This window comes from Rissa tridactyla, chromosome 1 (assembly GCF_028500815.1).
Source record: "Rissa tridactyla isolate bRisTri1 chromosome 1, bRisTri1.patW.cur.20221130, whole genome shotgun sequence".
Taxonomy (NCBI): domain Eukaryota; kingdom Metazoa; phylum Chordata; class Aves; order Charadriiformes; family Laridae; genus Rissa; species Rissa tridactyla.
The window spans coordinates 147,426,565-147,447,138 of record NC_071466.1 but is presented as its reverse complement, the minus strand read 5'-3'; the positions used below and the strand labels follow the sequence as shown (position 1 = coordinate 147,447,138).

At 41.8% G+C, this 20,574-nt stretch overlaps 1 protein-coding gene across 2 annotated transcripts in view; it reads left to right on the top strand.

The window, feature by feature from the left end:
• LOC128904351 (cGMP-inhibited 3',5'-cyclic phosphodiesterase 3A-like) overlaps positions 1-14,454 on the top strand; it is a 123,313-nt gene extending 108,859 nt beyond the window's left edge. For both annotated transcript variants that reach the window (XM_054188526.1, XM_054188527.1), the window contains one exon: positions 1,952-14,454. In XM_054188526.1, coding sequence (XP_054044501.1) covers positions 1,952-2,199 — 248 coding nt within the window. In that variant the 3' untranslated portion in view covers positions 2,200-14,454. The remainder of the gene's footprint in view (positions 1-1,951) is intronic.
• Positions 14,455-20,574: the final 6,120 nt, after the last annotated feature.

Genomic DNA, 20,574 nt, shown 5'->3' with positions numbered 1-20,574 from the left:
GTTTTCTTTCTTCTGTTCTACTCCATGACAGTACCTTACCATTCAACCTGATGATTTTAGGCTCTTTATCTTTTTCAAAACCTTAAAAATAAATGTATCCAAAGTTTTGAGATATTCAAACAAATTCTTCCTATTTCCTTCTTACCAAATGTGGGGTGTTCATCTTCTCAGTCGTACCAACATGTTACAAACTGTTTTCTTCCAGTTCCCTAAATTATCTGTGTCTGTGTGGATCTGAATCAGGAATCTACGGGATCCTTTGTGTTGATATAGGGGTCTTACAGGTTGTTAGAAATTTATACCTATGATCAACACAATTTTTGTTGTTCTAAACTTTCTCAATGAAACAAAATAAAAGGTCAAGATGTCAGATGCGTAGATACTAAGAGTTGTGTAGGTATTGGTGAAGATCTTTTTCTTGATGGAAATGCCTTTTAGGCGGGTGGAAATACAATTGTGGCAGAAAATACTTCACATAGGTCCTGATAATTTGCTAGAGCAGTTGAGATAAATTTAAGAGTTATAAAAACTTAATGTAGCTTAAAATCAGTCATTGTGTTTGTTATTATACAGGAGCATGTAATTCCCCCAAAGTCCTGATGCAAGTATAAGAATTAAACTGGCTCGGTCTTTTAGTAATTCAGACAAATTTTAACACCACAGCAAGCACTCACTGGTCTCTGCAGAGAGCAGCAAGATACAGGGTCACCCGGGAAACCCAGTAGAGAATGTCCTGCTGAGGCATTGGCAGCATAGGGGCTTCTTATTAGTGCTAAACCTGAAGGTTTCCTACAGGGAACCAAGGGCTTTCTAATGAAGGATTGAGTTGGATTTGGTCTGTGCTCAGTGAAAAGCTCTTTGTTTCCAGTTCAAAAGCTTCAAGGGCTAAACGTTTTGGATCCTGACACAGACATACTTTAGGCAACCTGCAAATACTAATACACGCAATTTTATTTGGTACAAAACATTCCTCTACGTCACCTGCTTTAAAAAAGAAATCAGCAGTTGTCTTTGGAGGGGTTATTATTTCAGTTCTGTGACTGCCGTTGCCACTGTTAATGACCAGGGAAAATTTTCAAGCTTTGTACTATTAAGGAGTTAACAATCTGCATGGGACAGACTATATTGACAGGGAAAAAAGCACACTTCAGATAGCAAAACTCTTGTAGTGTAGCTCTCAGGAGCCATGAGAACTACCAGTGGCAAAAACATTTTATAGGTCAACAGCAGGGGACTGATGCTTCAAAACCAAAGGCAAGCAAGCTCCCTGGTAGTACTTAGCTATATGAATACGCAGATTCCTTTGCCAAAGCAGTGTTGTGCAAAGGCTTTAAGGTCATCTCCACTGCAGTGGTGGAGCGGTAAATCTTTTGACTCTGAAAAGAGAACATAGGAGTGCGTTCCCTCCTTTGATTACTAGTGCATCTTATCCTTCTACATTCATTATCCTTCTACAGCATGGCTCAGATCGGAGGTAAAATGTGGACAAAACAAAATCAGGATTTTTTTTTTTATCTAGGGCAATCAGCAGGGATCCACTGGGGCCGGGGGAGGAGGGGTGTAGAATTTAATGTGTGTGCGTGTTATGGAGTAGGTTGACGAGAGTCTTTAAGTACTTGATATAAAAAAATGAACAGAAACAGCTCAGTGACATGTTTTCTGCGTACTCATTCAAGCACTAGCTGTCCACATGAGCTGCATGGTCAGGGACAGCATGCAGCCTGTGATAGGATGAAGCTGGGGCTCAAACTGTGCAGGAAACCACTTTGCTTTCCCAGAGGTCTGGAGAGGCATGACTTTCTGAATTTTAAGACTAAGTTTGAAGTTTTGAAAATCTGTCCATGCAGTTCCTATAAGTCATAGTACACCCTGTCTGCTTCCTACGCTTTCAGTCCCTTTTCCTTCTTTCTTCACAGAAAACAGTACATTAACGTCACATGGTGTTTTACAGGAAAGAAGAAGTTCAAGAGGAGGAAAATCTACTGTCAGATCACTCAGCACCTGCTTCAGAACCATAAAATGTGGAAGAAAGTAATTGAGGATGAGGAGAGGTTAGCTGGGACAGAGAAGCAAGGTGTGGAGCAATCCACGCTGCACCAATCTTCAGAACAAATCCAGGCCATCAGGGAAGAGGAGGAGGAGAAAGGGAAGCCCAAGAGGGATGAAGAGGAGAACACACCTGTAGAACCGAACCAATGACAATATTTACAGCAGTATTTTAAGACGGATTGACTCGTGCACAGACTCTTTCTCAAGCCAGCACAGCATTTAGACACAACACTGTAGAAGTATGGGATAATGCGCCTACAGCTGTTTAATTTGTTTCTCTTTCCTTTTTATGGTGAGGTACATTGTTTAAACTCCTATGCTCAAGGAAGCTTTCACACTGCGACACCGGCTTTTAACGACTTTCTTTTAAAAAGATTTGGGGGTGGGTGGAATTATATGAATATATATATATAGCCAGGGTTATTGCCTGTGCACTTCAGCAAAATACATTTAATGATATATTATGGTCACTGTGATATTTACAGAAGAAAGTTATCTAAGGAAATGCTGCTTCTAAAGCACATTTGCAGTTAACAGTAAGGTACCAGTTAAGTAGCTTTTGCTCTTAATGCTGAGGGATGAAAGTTCCAAAGCTTTATATGAATGCTGATGTATCCTGCCAACATATATGGGTGCGTGTGAGGGGGTGTTTGTGAGTGTGAGTGGATGTAAAGTAATATACCATAATTTGAGTTCTTATTAGACTAGCTGTAGCACATGTCCCAGTACATGACAATGAACAGAAGGCCGGAATTTTAGAGAATATGTGCCCACAAGGGAACCAGAGGCCATTTTGAGGAGCTTTCCATTTCCCATAGCCCCTCAAATCCCAGTTTGCACTCCAGCTGCAAGCAGCAGCCTTTTCAGCAGGGGCTGTGGTGACCTGGGCTGCTGGCCTGGCCCCGTCTGGCTGTGCGGGCTCCTCTTGCCTCCTCCTCTTCCTCCTCCTTGGCCCTTCCCAGACTGCTGGCGAAAGGGATGTGCCAGGAAATTAATTTTCCAAAGGGGGTTACGAGGAACTGTGCTGGTCTGTTCCCCTCGAGAGGACCTGGCCCTCTGTGTACTTCAGAGCGCGTGAACGGCTGTGTGGGGCAGTGTGTGTGTTTGCGCAGGAGAGAACAGGGAGCAAATGTGTGTGCATACTCGGAAACGAGAGGCATGCTGTCATCTTCCTACCCCAACCTTATGCCTCCGTGCATCAGTGGCCAAATATATCATTTCAGAACGAAGCTAAACTACCATCTCTTGAGAGTGAAAGAAGGGGAGTGTGGGGGCCATACCCTTCCTCAGAATGAAACGCAGACGATGCATTTGGAGCAGGGTGGGGGACCGGTGCCAGTCCTGTGTCGGCCGGACACTCGTATGTCTCAGCAACCACTCACATGAGCTTTGGAGAACTTGTGTTTTCAGTGTGAGGTGCTGGATGGGAGCAGTTTGTTGCTGGCATTCTGCTTAGAAGCAGCATGTTTGATCCCACCGATATACTTACTTTTTTTCTTTTTTCTTTTTTCTTTTTTTTTTTTTTTAAGAGAAAGGAAAAGATCGGGCCTGTAAGAAGAGCAGATCTTTTTTTTTTTTGTTCTGTTTATTTGTTTTCTCTGTTGTTTATGCTGTGAGCCAAATGTCTATTTAAAAGGTTGGATATTCACTTTCAATATTTTATTTCACGATATTATATTTGTCAATGATTAGCTATCTAGATGTAAATATGGAAAAATTTTTATGGGTTCCTGTAGATAATGATATCTTTAAGAAAAAAAAAAAAGAAAAAGAAAAAAAGGGGAAAGTTTTTTTGTAAAGATAATTTTTTAAAAAATAAATACAAAAACATTTTTATACAGTGTAGCCATTTCCAAACCCAACAAATAAAGTCTTGAGTAATTTGTATAGACCTTTCTGGGAAGCCAGTGGTCTACAGGATCAAGGCTTTAAAGTAGTAATGCTCTTTGGGACTGGTAGCACTAACCAGTACCACAGCATTTAGAGTTTTGTTCCCACAGAAAGAATTATATATATATAAAGTTCAGTATCTCTGAAAAATCATTTGACTACATATGCTTTTTATATTTTGATCCTGCAGCCCCTTGCCAAGAAGAGGATTGCTTGTGTGAGTAAGAATGCTTGTGAAAGGAAGAGTTTGTAGGAGAAGTCCTTTCTATATCAAATGTCTGATATTGCATCCATCATTTTTTGCTATTGTTACGCATTCACCATATTTCATGATGCAATTGATACCTCCCCAAAAATGTTGGAAAACATTCTCTATCAAAGCCAATCAGGAAGTGTGTTGTCACTTCAGAGTTTCTTCTTGCTTTGCATTTCCTTTAGAGCGAGATTTTTCTGGAAAACACCTGATATTGTCCCGTCCTACTCTTACCAGTAGAGAAGGCATTTGCCTTTCAACAGAGTGGCTCTAGAGCATGGGTCTGAATGCTCTCTTATCAGCAGAAATATTTAGTAAGTGTTTTTCAATGAAATCATAAAAGCAAATTGCACTATTATTTTAAAGGGAAAGGATGTAGTAGAACGCATTCAAAAGAAAAAAAAGATGTCTCCAAGATCTCAGCAAGTCTCCACCAATTCCAGCTTGCACTGTTTTCACACCTCTTCAGTCACTTTGATTAATCATTTTATTTGGGGTTTTCTTGTACAAGTGATATACATACCTTATAGTGTGAGAAGAATTTAATATGCCTCATTCTGTCCTTTAAAAATTAAACTTACAGAGATGCTTTAAAATATTACATCTCCAAGCACTTTTTTCTCTGTTTTTAGTGCATGATCACTGGGACTAGATTTTTTGTATTGTTTTTGCTAGAAGTTCTCGCAGAAAGTGTTAGTGGGTGCTCAGTTGGTAAAATTATGAAGAGGCATTCAGGAGTGAGGCCAAATCCTTCAAATGGAGTAATAATCCTCTAAGCAGGTATACACAGGGTTGAACCAAGAAAAATTATCCTGAAAATATGCTGAAACGGAATTATTATATTTTTCCTAGTCATCATTTTTTGATTGCCATTAGGTAAAATCAGTGTCAGCTTGTAAATTGTTACGCTTGCTTTCTGTAGTGCCAGTGCAGCTGTCGCAAATTGCTGCTGCGTTGCCACACAAGCTTGTTTGTGGATGCAGTTTGATTAACTCAGGTCTTTTACAGCGAAGGAATCGCTGACAGGCTTAAAATCGGAATGATCATAGAATCATAGAATGGTCCGGGTTGGAAGGGACCTTAATCACCTAGTTCCAATGACTGTTGATTTTATCCAAACTGGAAGGAATACTAGTGAAGAAGCTAAAGTAACTGAGAGCAGTTAACTTGATAAAAGGCGACTTTTTTTTTTTTGCGCTCCAAATAGTTACTAACAGAATCTATTTTCTGCAGGTGTCCACTCCTTATGAACCTGATTTTCAATCTTTGCAGTGCATTTCTGGCAGGCAATGATCAGGAAATTTCCCAGGCTGGCTTAAATATAACACAAAAGAAAATACCGGAGAGATTTTGTATCAAACATGTGAATACCTTTTTTTTTTTTTTTTTGCTTTGGGTTTTTTTAGTAGATAATGAAGCAGGTTAAAAAAAAAAAAGAGGCAAAACTTTTGACCTGCAGTTGCAGCAACCTTTTGGAGGCTAGAACTTGATGGTTGTCTGCTTTGTGCAGTCCTTCGGTGATGCAAACCCCAAAGAAACCACAGCCTGTGCAATATTTTTGGAAAAAAACTAAAAGAAAAAGAATTTAATTCTATCAGCAAATCGCTCGGCGTTCAGGTGGGATGTAGCAGCAACCCCGTGTAGATCTGGGTTTCTGGTATGTACAGTATGCAAAGAGGTTTGTTTAATAGTAGGAAAAGCAAGCCCTATTGAAACAGTGTTTTTCAGTTAAAAAGGAATTAAATATTTTAGTTTTCGGTTCTTTAAAAACAGGCAGAGAAGGATTGGACTGCTTTTTCAGTTTGGATATTTTGTTTTCTCCACTGTAATTTCACTTGGCAGCTGATCCTGTTCCCTTCTAGTCTAGGAGAAGTTTGCTGTTCCCTTAGGAGGCTTTTTGCAGTGCTCACACCTCCCAGTGCAGCGAGAAGAGCGCTCTGCTCATCACGTAGCAAGCTCATATAAACACTTCGTCCCCCTATTCCCGGTTTGCTTGATAGTCGCGTGATGTTTACCATGGAATATAACTTCTCTCATTACGCTTGTCTTGCAGAAGGAACACGTAGAAATAGAAAATGCGAAAGCCCCAAATTATTTATTTTACTACCTTTTCTTTTAGGAGGCTGAGACTTTGGTTTCCATGAGCCCCAAACCACCTGTGTCTAGAAGTAATAATTTCTAGCACGTTCGAAGGGCCATAGTTTACTTGTGCTCTAATTCTTGAGGGAACATTGAGGTTACATGATTCGTTTTGAGCTAATGTAGTTGACAGCTCTAAAAATCATCAGCTGCCTCTTCCAGTAGAAAGACGGTGTTTGATGCAATGCTGCGAGCCATGCGTCAGAAGCGAGTTGCAAGAATGTACTAGAAAAAAGGGTTTCTGCTGTGCTCTTGGCAGCATTTTGAACTGGCTTCCCCCATGAATGAAAACCTTTACAGAAAGCTGGAGAAATGGCTGTGTGTCACCAATGCCCCCCCCGCCCCGTGACTTTGGACGGGGTGCTGGCTCTCCTAGCAAACGACTGTCACATTCTGGGAGCAGGTGATTCCCAGGGCAGATGAAATTTGAGAATGCGTTTGTCAACAGTGCAAGGATAGTCATTCACCAGTTGTTACCCTGACATCATATGTCAACATCTCTCTGCATCATCATCAAGTTAAAATGCAAGATTGTGATTTCTCAGGACCTTTTGAGTGGATACATTTGGGACTTTTACCCTTAGTGTACTACTGTGAGAAGTTCTTAAGATCATGGTGGTCTGAATTTGGAAGGAGGTTAAGTCTGTAAAGGTTCAGATGAACGCTTCTAAAAGTACCATTCGGCATCTAAGCAAATTCTGAACCCAGCTTCCTTTTTATGCTTTCCATGCTGGACATTAACTTCATTTGTTTGCTTTAGAAAGTTTTTCCTAAATTTCTGTCTGCTTTTTGGATACAAAAATTTTTCTGAAATTCTGGCCCTGTCTTATGTTCTTTCTTTCAGAAATGCCTCAGAAAGTAGAGTGCAGTGTGGAGAAGCCAAGCATCTTGCCAAATTCGGCGCCGGTCAGTGGTACTGCCCAGCCTGTGCCCCAGTCTGGGTGCGTTCCCGTGCTGCTGAGCTGTGAGATGAGTAGGTGTGGGGTAGCCGTCAGCCTGGGTGCTCATTAGTCCCAGTGGGACCACCAGCTTTTAGTGGGACATGGGATCTTAGAGAATTTTGTCAGTTTTCAAAATGAACCTTAGGCACTCGGGAAAATTTTGCCGGAAGTATCGTGCAGCAAAAGTGATTTGTGGTTGGTCCCAGGCGTTAATGAAGTACTTGTGCCAAAGTCTCATTAGTTATCTGGCACATCCTGCTTTCGTCTGCGTGTTGTGATCCTGCGCCGGTGATGGTGAGGGCTTTGCTATTGATGAAGATGGGTGCACCCTGTCACTGACGTCCCATAGGCACATCCAGATGTGCTGGTTAGTGTGAGCCTGGGCAGCCCCACAAACCCAGCTGTGCCCAAGGCACAGAGAAGGCTCAAGGCGCTCGACCAGCAAATAGTCCAGGGAGGTGCACCAGATGATTCGAGCTTGGGAGAGGCAACACAGATGTGCTGCTGGTTCATTCCAGAGATGAACCATCTAATAGAAATAGTGTTCAATAAATTGGGAGGGCAGCAGTGACAGTCTGTGGCTTTTCTTTCTCTGAAAGAAGAGGCTTTCGACTGTGGTAAAACCTGTCATTCATAAAAACATACGATATTTGCTGTTACATTTTAAAGTACTGTTATGGTTGAGATGTTCCAGCATGGCGTGTTTAAGGAAGAGATGTTTCAATATAAGGACGGGCATGAGAATTTCTTGAGCATCCTGCCCAGAGCGGAGAACGTGCCTCTTCCGGGTCTGCTGCAGGCACCGCAGCTGGGAGGCAGGCGCAGAGGGTCGCTCACTCTTTCCAGTCATGGAATCATAGAATTGTTAGGGTTGGAAGGGACCTTAAAGATCATCTAGTTCCAACCCCCCCGCCATGGGCAGGGACACCTCCCGCTAGATCAAATTGCTCAGAGCCCCATCCAGTCTGGCCTTAAAAACTTCCAGGGATGGGGCTTCCACCACCTCTCTGGGCAACCTGTTCCAGTGTCTCACCACCCTCATGGTGAAGAACTTCTTCCTAACATCCAGTCTGAATCATCCCATCTCTAGTTTTGATCCATTCCCTCTAGTCCTACCATTACCCGACATCCTAAAAAGTCCCTCACCAGCTTTCTTGTAGGCCCCTTAAGATACTGGTAGGCCACTATAAGGTCTCCTCGGAGCCTTCTTTTTTCCAGACTGAACAACCCCAACTCTCTCAGTCTGTCCTCATAGGAGAGGTGCTCCAGCCCTCTGATCATCCTCGTGGCCCTTCTCTGGACACACTCCGGCATGTCCATATCTTTCTTGTAGTAGGGGCTCCAGAATTGGACGCAGTACTCCAGGTGGGGTCTCATGAGAGTGGAGTAGAGGGGGAGAATCACCTCCCTTGACCTGCTGGCCACGCTTCTCCTGATACAGCCCAGGATACGATTGGCTTTCTGGTCTGCTAGTGCATACTGACAGCTCATGTTGAGCCTCTCGTCCACCAGCACCCCCAAGTCCTTCTCCTCAGGGCTGCTCTCAAGCCAGTCACCGCCCAGCCTATATGGGTGCTTGGGATCGCCCCGACCCAGAGGGAGGACCTTGCATTTGGTCTTGTTGAACTTCATGAGGTTGGCATGGGCCCACCTCTCCAGCCTGTCAAGGTCCCTCTGGGTGGCATCCCTTCCCTCTAGTGTATCAGCCGCCCCACACAGCTTGGTGTTGTCGGCAGACTTGCTGAGGGTGCACTCTGTGCCACTGTCCATGTCGCTGACGAAGATGTTAAACAAGACTGGTCCCAGTACTGATCCTTGAGGGACTCCACTTGTCACTGGCCTCCGCTTGGACATGGACCCATTGACAGCCACTCTTTGGGTGCGGCCATCAAGCGAATTCTTTATCCACTGAATTGTCAGTCCATTAAACCCATATTTTATCAGCTTGGAGACCAGGATGTCATGCAGGACAGTGTCAAAGGCTTTGCTCAGGTCCAGGTAAATGACGTCCGTTGCTCTCCCCTTGTCTATTGATGTTGTGACCTTCTCATGGAAGGCCACCTGGTTTGTCAGGCACGATTTGCCCTTGGTGAAGCAGTGTTGATTGTACCCAATCACCTCTTCGTTATTCTTCTGCATTAGCAGTGCCTCCAGGAGGATCTGCTCCATAATCTTACGAGGCACAGAAGTGAGACTGACTGGCCTATAGTTCCCTGGTTCAACCTTCTCTCCCTTTTTGAAAATAGTCTTGGGCCTGGACGTTGGCTTGAGAACTTGGGTATTCCTCAGCTGGCAGCGCAGCACTGGTGTAATTAGTCCTTGAGTTGATGGGGTTGTAGACAAACAGGGAGAAAGTTAAATGAGCAATTTGTAGGAAAGAGCAAAGGGAATTGTAGTCCAGTAGATAAACAGACTTCATACAACACGCTTAATTTTCCTTTTCTTTCAAAACCAAATGTAATCCCACTGCAGTAAAGTATCCATGGAGTTCTGGAGGTTTAATTACTGTTTGGTGTTGCAGCATTAGTCAAAATGGTGGACGCATTAGAGAGAATTGTTCCCATTAACTATGGGGAATCTTTTTTTCATATTTTTAAGTAAATCAACAAGAGCACCGTTTGATATCTGAATGATTCTTTTTCTTTTATTTTTTAATACGTTAGCAGGAGTTAGAGCCAGGAAATTGGAGAAGGAGGAATGAAAATATGTCTATGATGTGTTTTCAGTCAGCGTCCAGGCCTCCTGAAGAAAATGTATGTGAAGTGTTGTTGAACAGATGGGGGAATAATTGAAATTAAGGTGACAGCTGTCTTAAAAAAAATCATTGTTTAAGATTGAGCTAGCAAAAAGTATTAATTATTGGAGGCAAACTTTTGAATTAGAGCAAAATAGCACCGGTACATTTGAGATCAATTTAATATGATAAATCTTCCTTTGAATTTCATCACTTTCATTTAACAAAACAACATTCCTCTGGAGGTAAATCAAAGCAGGATTTTAGCCCCTGCTGTGGCAGTTATTGAATCCCAGTGTTGGAGGGAGCAGTGTGAGAGTTATCCTCCATTTACATCTTAATTATGATTTATTCAGAGGCCATTAGTGGGATTTTCCTAGCAGGCAGGTGTTCTTTTGATGAAAAATACATCACACCGTAGGATGCAGACGTTGCCCGCTTGGGCACCTGCTTGAATTCTTAGAACAATACAAGCTCCTCAAGAGCCTGCAGGAAGAAGAATGCAGGTACATTTCTGGAGAGTCCATTTTTGCAGTGACAGAAGGGGGCAAAAGCTCAAGCTAGTTAACAATACTTCTTTGATGAAACTGAAACAACAATAAGCATTGTGCAGTTTGAAAGCTTGCCAAAGTCACTTGAGGTGTACGCAAAAATTTCCCCGAGTGCTCGCACATGTAAAACTGTTCCTTGTGAAAGGTAATGAGTTCAGGTATAGCCAACTGGCCTTGGCTGGTCGAGCTGGAGGATATAGTAAACCAAGAAGGATTTTTGACTGAAGTGGTTTAATTCTCCCTTATTAAAGAAGACTTTGCTTGGTGCTAGAGGAGGGGAAAAAAAAAAAAAAGATAATATTTATTTCAGTTGAGCTTTTCAGGTGGCTAGTCCGTGCCAGTCATTTCTTACTTCCTAAGCCATGCTTGTGGTGTGTGTCCAAGGTGTGAAAATGGGACAACAGATGAGATTTGTTCTGCTGTGGATGGCATATGGGATCTGCGTGCACCAAGGGGCGCCACTGAAATCTGCAGGTGTGGAAAGTGGTATATCCCAGAGGTGAATTAGATGGGGAGACCCAGATTATTTCTGTTCTCTGTCTGTGCGGAAGCATAAGAGCAGGTATAAAGGACTTTGCCCCAGCTATGGATCATGTGATTGAATTTTGTGATAGAATTCTCTTTTCCTGATTCAAAAACCGTAGAAATCAGATCAAATAAGCAAAACACAGCGCATGCTGTGGCCCCGGCGAGGCAGGCGTGCGTTAGTTTACTTTTGCTCGGTCTCGCAGAGGGAGCTGCACTTGCACCATTGGCCTGCAAATGGCTTGGGATCGCGGGCGGCGCGGCACGGGGGACAGAAAATGGTGGGAGGTAAAGAACAAATCTTGTATTTAAGAGGGCTGTTGTCAACGTAGCTGGAGAAATACTTTAAAGTAATCCAAACTTTAAAGTAACCCAACTCTGTACCCGCCTCACCATGGTTTGCTCACAGCGTTAGCCCTGAGATAGCGGGCTTAGACACTCTGTTTTTTCAATGCCGTCTTCCTTTACCACAGCGAACACGTACAAGCAATTAATGTGAATTAGCAATTGCTCTTTGCTTTCAAGTTTTTATTTAAAGGAGATTGAGTTTTTTGGGTTTTGTTGTTGGCGTTTTTTTTCTCCCCGACCCTATTCATTTTACCCCCATGCTTTCATAAAAAGGAAAAAAAAAAAAAAAAGGTCTGGAATCTGATCAGAGGGAAACAGTTAAGGGTTCCCCATGTGTGTACATATTGTTTTAGGTAGAAAGCCCACCGTCTGTTAAAGCTTTCCTTTTCAGAATTCCTGCCTGATTCTGACACACGGTGAAAATCTATATTGGAATGCAAAATTTTCACTTTTAGATGTTTGTAAATCTTAATACAGTACTGCAGATGGTATCCTAAAAGATCAAAGACAGCGGTTATAACTGCTGTGTGGTGTTGATGATATTTTTAATATTTCAACCGTGTCACCATACATTTGGTCATTACTTTTCTAAAGTCTTCTTTTCTTGAGTAATCGATATAAGATGTTTGCATGACGGAAAGTAATTTAAGTTCACTTTTTAAAAAGACGTGATTGATACTGTAGGTTATGTTTGTTTAACAGATTAACATTTTCACTGATGGGTGGCAGTTTTTTTCCTTTTAGTGCTTTTGATAGAAGAATATCTAGGACATTTTCCAACAGAAACACATTTTTTAACCTTTGCCTCCAGGAGTGGAAGTACTATTTGAAAAATAATTGTTTTCCAATACACTTTGGCCATCTGGGTAACAATATGCAAGTATGTCTATCAGGTACAAGATATGATTTTAAAAGAAATAAATCCCATTTTAATGAAAGTAATCAAGAAATTAATCCAGCAAGGTAAAAACCCTTTCTGAAGGAAAATTTTGGGTGTGTCGAAGTGTTGAAACACTTAATCCCCCACCAGATTTTGGGGCCAAATCATACAAATTTTGCATTTTCAAATTAGCAAAAGGCCAACCAAAGTTTTTTTTACTTCACAAAACACTGAGGGATTTGGTCACCTTACATCCTGTCCTATGAGGTTTGACTCCTGGCCTGGGACCTCGAGGCACTGCACCTGTGACACAATTATAGACTAAAATCATAGAGTCATAGAATCATAGAATCCTTTAGGTTGGAAGAGACCTTTAAGATCACCAAGTCCAATTGTTAACCTAACACTGCCAAATCCACCACTAAACCATGTCCCTCAGCGCCACCTCTACCTGTCTTTTAAATACCTTCAGGGATGGTGATTCCACCACTTCCCTGGGCAGCCTGTTCCAATGCTTGACAACCCTTTCAGTGAAGAAATTTTTCATAATAGCCAATCTAAACCTCCCCTGGCACAACTCGAGGCCATTTCCTCTTGTCCTATCAGCTGTTACTTGCGAGAAAAGACCAACCCCTACCTCTCTACAGCCTCCTTTCAGGTTGTTGTAGAGAGCGGTGAGGTCTCCCCTGACACTCCTTTTCTCCAGGCTAAACAACCCCAGCTCCCTCAGCCGCTCCTCATAAGACTTGTTCTCTAGACCCACCACCAGCTTTGTTGCCCTTCTCTAGATGCACTCCAGTATCTCAATGTCTTTCTTATAGTGAGGGGCCCAAAACTGGACACAGTACTCAATGTGGGGCCTCACCAGTGCCAAGTACAGGGGGACAGTCACTTCCCTACTCCTGCTGACCACACTGTTCCAGATACAGGCCAGGATGCTGTTGGCCTTCTTGGCCACCTGGGCACACTGCTGGCTCATATTCAGCTGGCTGTTGACCAACACCCCCAGGTCCTTTTCTGCCAGGCAGCTCTCCAGCCACTCTTCCCCAAGCCTGTAGCGCTGCATGGGGTTGTTGTGACCCAAGTGCAGGACCCGACACTTGGCCTTGTTGACCCTCATACCATTGGCCTCGGCCCATTGGTCCAGCCTATCCAGATCCCTCTGTAGAGCCTTTGGTTATTTTATGATGTTCATTCAGACTCAGCTCTAGTAGCAAGTTTCCACGAATCACCCGTGTCCTTCAAAATTAATCCCTCCTTGATTTTTTTCACTTCAAAAGGTGAGAGAAAGGGGGAGGAAATGTAATTTTATACGGCTGTAGTTGAAAAGGGTTTTGTGTACCTTTATAATTCTTTTGAAGCAATATTTTAAAGAATAACTGCCAGCCAAAGTGGCAATGCAGAAAAGTGCCATCTTGTTCAGGATTTGTACACGCCAGTTTTTAACACAGTGTTCTTTTCACTAAGTACTTCATACGTTAATTTATATTTATATATTGTCAATATTGTTGTAACCAAGCTTCTCCTTTTTAAACACTTCAGGAACAAGGCCTTGTATTTTTAGGTGATTTTCATAAACAGAATAATTCTTTTCCTTTCACTAGTATCTTGCACTCAATACATGTAGCAATACTTAATATATTCTCTTCACAAGTATTTGTTAAGTGATTTAGTTAATGGCTGATAAATGTTTTGTACAAAATAGATTCTGTACAGGAAAAAAAAATCTTTTAGATAAACATTATTTATTTTTACTGTTTTGTAAGTTAGACACTATAATGAAGCTCCTTTTTGCCAGAATTACTGGAAGTGCCTCTTGGTAAAATGTATTATACAGTAAATATGTATTCAAAATTATTAGAAATACTTGTCACAAAATGAACAATGTGGATGTTGCAATGTGAAGAAAAATGTACAACATAAATATAATTCTGTGGTATCCTGTTTGCTGTGTTTCTTTTTCTTTGTTGAACAAATTTGCTTTCGGTGCCAAGCTTTCAGTTTAAGCGCCAGAGTGCAAATGACCTGTAGACTCTTCAAACTCTGATTCAAATCCAGTAAATCTGGTACATACTGAATTACCGTTTTATCTGCCGGCCCTGCTTGGTATGTGTTAGCTATCCATGCTCACGTTTATTGGTATCCAATTTCCTGGGACTTTTACCAGCAGGATTCTGCACTTTATTTCAGATCACTAATAAATCCCATGTTAAATGCTGTGTGAGTCAACCAATCTGTGGAAGGCCTCTATATAAACATCCTTCTTTAATGATGACCAATATTTCAACATCCATCATCTGTGTACTTTTCAATCCAATTAATATGGACCGTGCTGATTGAATGCGGTCTGTATTACATGGCATTATGCAGCCATAGTAATGCAGGCTCACTAATTCTTCCAGAGAAATTGAAATGTGTTACCTTAACACTGTTTTCCTTATTAATCACAGAAGCAATCTCTTACAGTGGGACATCAGTAAGTGAAATTAATTTTCTTGCAATTATATTGGTAAGTATACTGTCAGTCTTCAGTAAAAGATTTTGCTAGTCCATCATATGGGCTAGGATTGACATCTAGCTACTTTATTTGCTTGCTGTTATTTAATTTCAAAAAAGTATCTTACAGATGTCAAAAATTTTCCCCATTTTTTGAGTTGTATTACCTACTTTCATCAAAGATCTGTAGAGCTCTTCAGCCAGCTCATACTGAAATGGCTGTCTCTGGATGAACTGTATATTCAGAGCCTCTTTTCTTGTAACTTCAAAATTAACAGATTTAAAAACATGGAAAAGCATCATCCACATATCTGGCTGTCAGTTTTGAAGTCCCACCAGCTTATTTGTCCTCTGGCTTAAATTATGAATGGCAAAAATGTAAGGAAATTTGCACCAGGCAGTGATTAGGAAGATATTAGTTGGGACTGTTGCCAGTATGAGAGTAAAATACGGTTATACCTGTTCTAAGGGAATTGCTCATAAGCCTGCAGCTGGTCTGTCCCAAACACTTAATAACTCCATAGCATGGTAATTATTTGATCCAGAGATTCACAGCTGCCCACAGAAAAGGATACAACTGGAGTAACGAAGAAAAGCTCTTTTCCTTCAGTACTCCTCATCACAAAAGGCAGGGGCTACCAAGGTAAAGAATGCGCGTGTCTTTGAAAATCACTGAACTCTCTCTGGAGCTCTTCAAAGAGCAAGAGGTTCCCATGGGAAGAGATGAGCAGTAAAAGACGGAGCAGCAACAGTCAATCGGCTAATGAGACCACACATGAGCATGCCTCTCCTGGGGTTCTGGTAAAACATAAAGGAGGCCATGACGCACAATCAGTAGCAGCTCAATTAAATGTTGCATTTTCCAGGTGTTCAAATTACTCTCAATTGCCCAGGCAAATCCACTTGCCTAAAACCACTTAAAATGTTTCACTAAACATAGAAATCTCAGAGAAGTCTTGGCAGCAACGCTTTCTTTAATGTTTCTTCAATTTTCTCACCAAAATCCTGTGGAAATCAACATTATCCCTCACGCCAGCATGGACCCCCGGGATATCATCAGTGATTCACATAGGGGTATAACAGCAAACGACTTTGACAGTCAGATGCCAGACTTCCAGCTGTGACCCTGACTGATGGGGTCTGTAGCTCTGGGGTTGGCATCTCGCACGATCCGAGGGAGATTTTTAACCACTCCACATTGCAATCCCAAAAACCTGGCATGCTGAGAAGGAAACTCTCAAAGCCAGCTACTTTGTGGAACATCTTCACAGCCAAAGGGTGATACTGGCGTTGCCTGAATTCCTGAGCCATGGGAGAAAATGTGCAAGTTTAAAGTTTTACCTAAGTTTTTGGTGGCTCATGTCACCCCCCCAACCCCGACTGCTAGTTATAATCACTAAATAACCTGGGATAGATGTGGTTGTAACGGTTTGGAAGTCTGATACAGATAAAAGGTTGCTGCAACATCTGCTTGTCTGCAGCCAGGAAATAAAAAGCAGAAGGTTCCTGTTTGATCTGCATGATGGCTTCATTTACAGTGACTTTTGTTGTTGTTGCTGGTAAATTGCTTCCCTTCACAATCCTTTGCACATGGCAATTGTTTGTTGCTGTGCTTGCCAAAGGCATCGTATTCTACAAATTCAACACCTTCTGTGTAATAAACTCTTCTGTTAAATTCTTTACACCTTCTCTTTACACAATTCTAGCCAAAATCTTTGGGTTTAAACCTACTTCAAAGAACTTATCTGCATTACAGAAAGTGCTATGGGATTTTATTAAGATTAATGGTATTAATCCCTAGTGGCTGGACAAATTCCAGTTTCTCTTATTAGGTTCTTCTAAATTAAAATTCTCCCAAAAGCTCCAGTGAGTACAAATGCTTCTTACCTCAAAGAGATGTGTCATGTCATTGGATCTCCCCGGTTCAAGAAGGACAGGGAACTGCTGGAGAGGGTGCAGCAAAGGACTATGAAGATGATTAGGGGATTGGAACACCTCTCTTATGAAGAAAGGCTGAGGGATTTGGGTCTTTTTAGTCTGGAAAAAAGACGGCTGAGGGGGGGATCTTATCAACACTTATAAATCTTTAAAGGTCAGGGGGATGGGGCCAGGCTCTTTTCAGTGGTGCCCGGGGACAGAACAAGAGGTAATGGGCTCAAACTTGAGCATAGGAAGTTCCACCTAAACATGAGGAGGAACTTCTTTTCTTTGAGGGTGGCAGGGCACTGGAACAGGCTGCCCAGAGAGGTGGTGGAGTCTCCATCTCTGGGGACATTTAAAACCCGCCTGGACGCGTTCCTGTGCAACCTGCTCTAGGTGACCCTGCCGTGGCAGGGGGGTTGGACTAGGTGATCTCCAGAGGTCCCTTCCAACCCTATGATTCTATGATTCTCCTGCTTTTGCTGTTCTTTGGTAAGAAAACTGTTCTTTGAGAGTAGATCTCGAAGTCCTTAGTTGGGCAAGGAACTGCTATCCTTAAGCCTGAAATTTTCACAGCAATCCCCAAGTGCTTCTGACACGCAGCCAAAGTGTATTATTTGTCTCTGGTTCTTTGACGTGGAATGGGTATGCAAGGTTTGTTCTGAAAGTGGGTTTCCTACCCGTTTATGTTCTTAGGACTGGCAACAAAAAGAAGAGGAAAATTAATGTCAAGCAATAATTAATCCAGAGCAATAGAGTAGCATACTAAAGTAATTAAAATTATATAGGCAGTGAAACTGGATTGCTTGATTAGTTAACTGTAAACATCTTCATTGTATCTGCTTGTTATTGACTCCAAACTACACATTTACCTAAAAATCATAACTAGCAGAAATAATTTTTTTATAAATTATAAAAGTTAAACTGTACTAAAATTTAAGTTACTCGGAGACTTTTCTTTGAAAGGAACAGCTGCTTCCAAGCCACCCGGCTTTCTAAGTTGCCTGTATTCTGGCAGCTGCATTTCCAGACTCAAGAGTGGCGTGACGCCTTGAGTTTTTGCTCTGCACAGAAGGATTCAAGAGATCTGGAGCTCTTTGAATTTTTCCTGAGCTCTGCACAAACTGCCTGCATGATCTTCAGCAAACACGAACGGTTCAATTCCTCTCCTTCAAATGCGAATATTACTATTTAGCCAGCTCTCTCAGGCATCTGCTGCATTTTAGCTCCTGCACTGAGCTCTCTGGGGGTTTAGGACACGACTGCAGTAGGAGAGCTCTGGATGACCGGCTCTCCTTCTCTGGGAGTTGTTCCAGGCACAGGAGAGCTGATCAAGGTGGAGCATTTGTGTGCTAGCACAAATAAAATAATAAAGGAGTATTTGGCCAAGTGTCAATCTATCTGAGTCGTTTGAGGACTCATTCTACTAAGAGTTTCTATTGTAGCTTTGCTTTGCAATGTAGTATTAAGGTTTGGGAACGTGTTCTCTGTCAGACCACAGAAATTATGCAAATTCAAATTTTACGATGTATAGTCTATCAAAATCCCATTTATACATTTTCTTTTTTAAAAAAGTCAATACTTTCCTTCTGTCAGATAAAAACAAATACTTCTTTGCAGCTGTGATGTGTTTATTCAGATTTCAGTGGAAAGTTTATCTTTGCAAGCAAGCCCTTAAATAAGTCTGTTGGAATGTTTTCTAAAAAAAAATTCTTTTACAAAGGAAGAAAATCATGCTTCTGAACATTGGGGTTTTATGTGATACTTTACAAGGTTAGCATTTGCTCATGAAATGTGCTTGAAGAAGCAGCGGCTGGATCTGTTGTTGTTGGATGGTTTAAAGACCGACCCACAAACCTGCTGTGGTGTTGGTCTATGAATCAAGATTATTCCTGTCACAGTTATTCAGTATGGCTAGGCTAGGCTTTGTAAATGTAATTAATTTAACCCTATGCTTTAGAAATGAAGGTGGTCTGGCTTCTAATTTCCTGTAACTAATACGAAGTAGGAATGCAAAGAAAATAGAAACAGACCTCGAGGAACAAGCTTTAGTCTGGTTCTTTGTCCCGTAGCTGCTCAAAAGGCTTTGTTTCAATTATAGAAGAAGTATATATAAGTAAGCAATTTCTTTTAGGACTATGGGAAAGCAAAACCTTTCTTGTCTGATTGATTGCCTAGCAACCTTCCAATGAGTTTTGCGGTGTTGTGCTTGGGAAGCGCTCTGCTACGGGAAGCACTGAAAAGTGACGCGCAAGAGATGTCATGTCCTGTATCAGAATTGGTAGCGATTCATTTCTCCTGTCGCAGTTCTTATTAGTAAATTGTAGTAACTGATCCACTGCATCACCTTCCCGTGCGATACCCGTGGCCTGGGAGGCATGGGAGACTAATAAATCCCTACCTGGATGAGATTTTTCTTCTCTGCCAGGTGAACTCACTGAGTTTTAGTGAGGGTCTTGTACTCATTTACTCCGAGCATCTGGAAAGGTATTGTAGAGGACATAAACATAACCTTTCAGAGGAACTGCTATAATTATTTCATAAAGGAATGATGATGCTCTTTTGGAAGGTGTAAGAAAACTTTCCATAATGGAAAATAGCTCCCCCAGGGTGGTTTTGATAAAGTTCCAGTTAAGATATTATCTACACCTATAAAGAAGAAGACTCAGAAATTCCAGTAAATGCCCAACTGTGATAGAAAGCTGATGCTGAGGTTTTACAATGAACCAAACATCCAGGAAAGATGAGAAGATTGCACTGAGTCTTGTGGGCCTCGTTCTTCAAAGCATTGCTTCATCTTAAACTGCATAAACCCATTCTTTAGGTGTTTTGCTGTAAGGGTAGAGGAGCATGCCCTGGTGTTCAGCGATATGATTTGTAGCATAATGGGGTCTTGGAGGATTATGTGGAAGGGATTTATATAAAGAATTTATCATTCTGAACACAAGCCTCACCTATTTTAAGGGACAGTGTGGTGAAGGCTACCAGTGGCAGAACAACTGGAGTCTGTGTCAGAAATCATTGAAGGAGACAAGGTCAGCAACAAAGATTAAAGGTCAGGCAAAACTAGTACAGATCCCGTATTGTGTAAACTCAGCTTTCCTAATAATTGAAGGAAACAGGCTGGAAGCTGTTCTCTGAAAGAGGCTGAAAGAACTCATAATCGCTAATTCTCCTAATCACTAATTCCTGCGAACTATTAGGCACCCTGATATCTCTTAGAAATGGGGAAAAGAGATTTCCAAGTTTCCAAACCCGCCAAGGTTATAAGACACATTAAAGTACAAAATGTGAATTACGTGCAATGTAATAAAATTCCAGCCGCATTAAGAACCCAAAATGGAGATATAATGAAGGAACGGATAATAATTTGTATTAAACCTAGGAAAGTAGAACTCTGCTCCAGGGCACTGTGTTTGGCACCGCACCGTTTTGAGTGTCAGTGAGGTTTTAGCTGCCATGGAAACATCCCGCTGCAGAAGGTGGGAGGGAGCAAGCAGGGGAAAGGAAGAATTTATAGTGTTACTACCTTCTCTGTTTGTGTAATTAAAACTCACAGGTTAGAAGAAGACACAAGATTTATAGCCTCTCTCAGCTCAGTCAGCTACGCTGGGAACCACTCATGGCCCGCACTTTTATGCAAATTTGCAAATAAATGCTGTTTCAGTAGCCATGACCTTGTGACAGGAAAAACAGAGGGTGGGAATGAAGTTTGCAAAATTCTCCTTTCATTGTGGCAAAGGACTTGGCTGACTCTCCCGGGCAATTCTGTCCTCTCCTTTAGTGGGTCTTTTCATTATGGTTTTACACCATGTTGATGGGGACTTTGCCCAAAGGCTTTTGGGGAG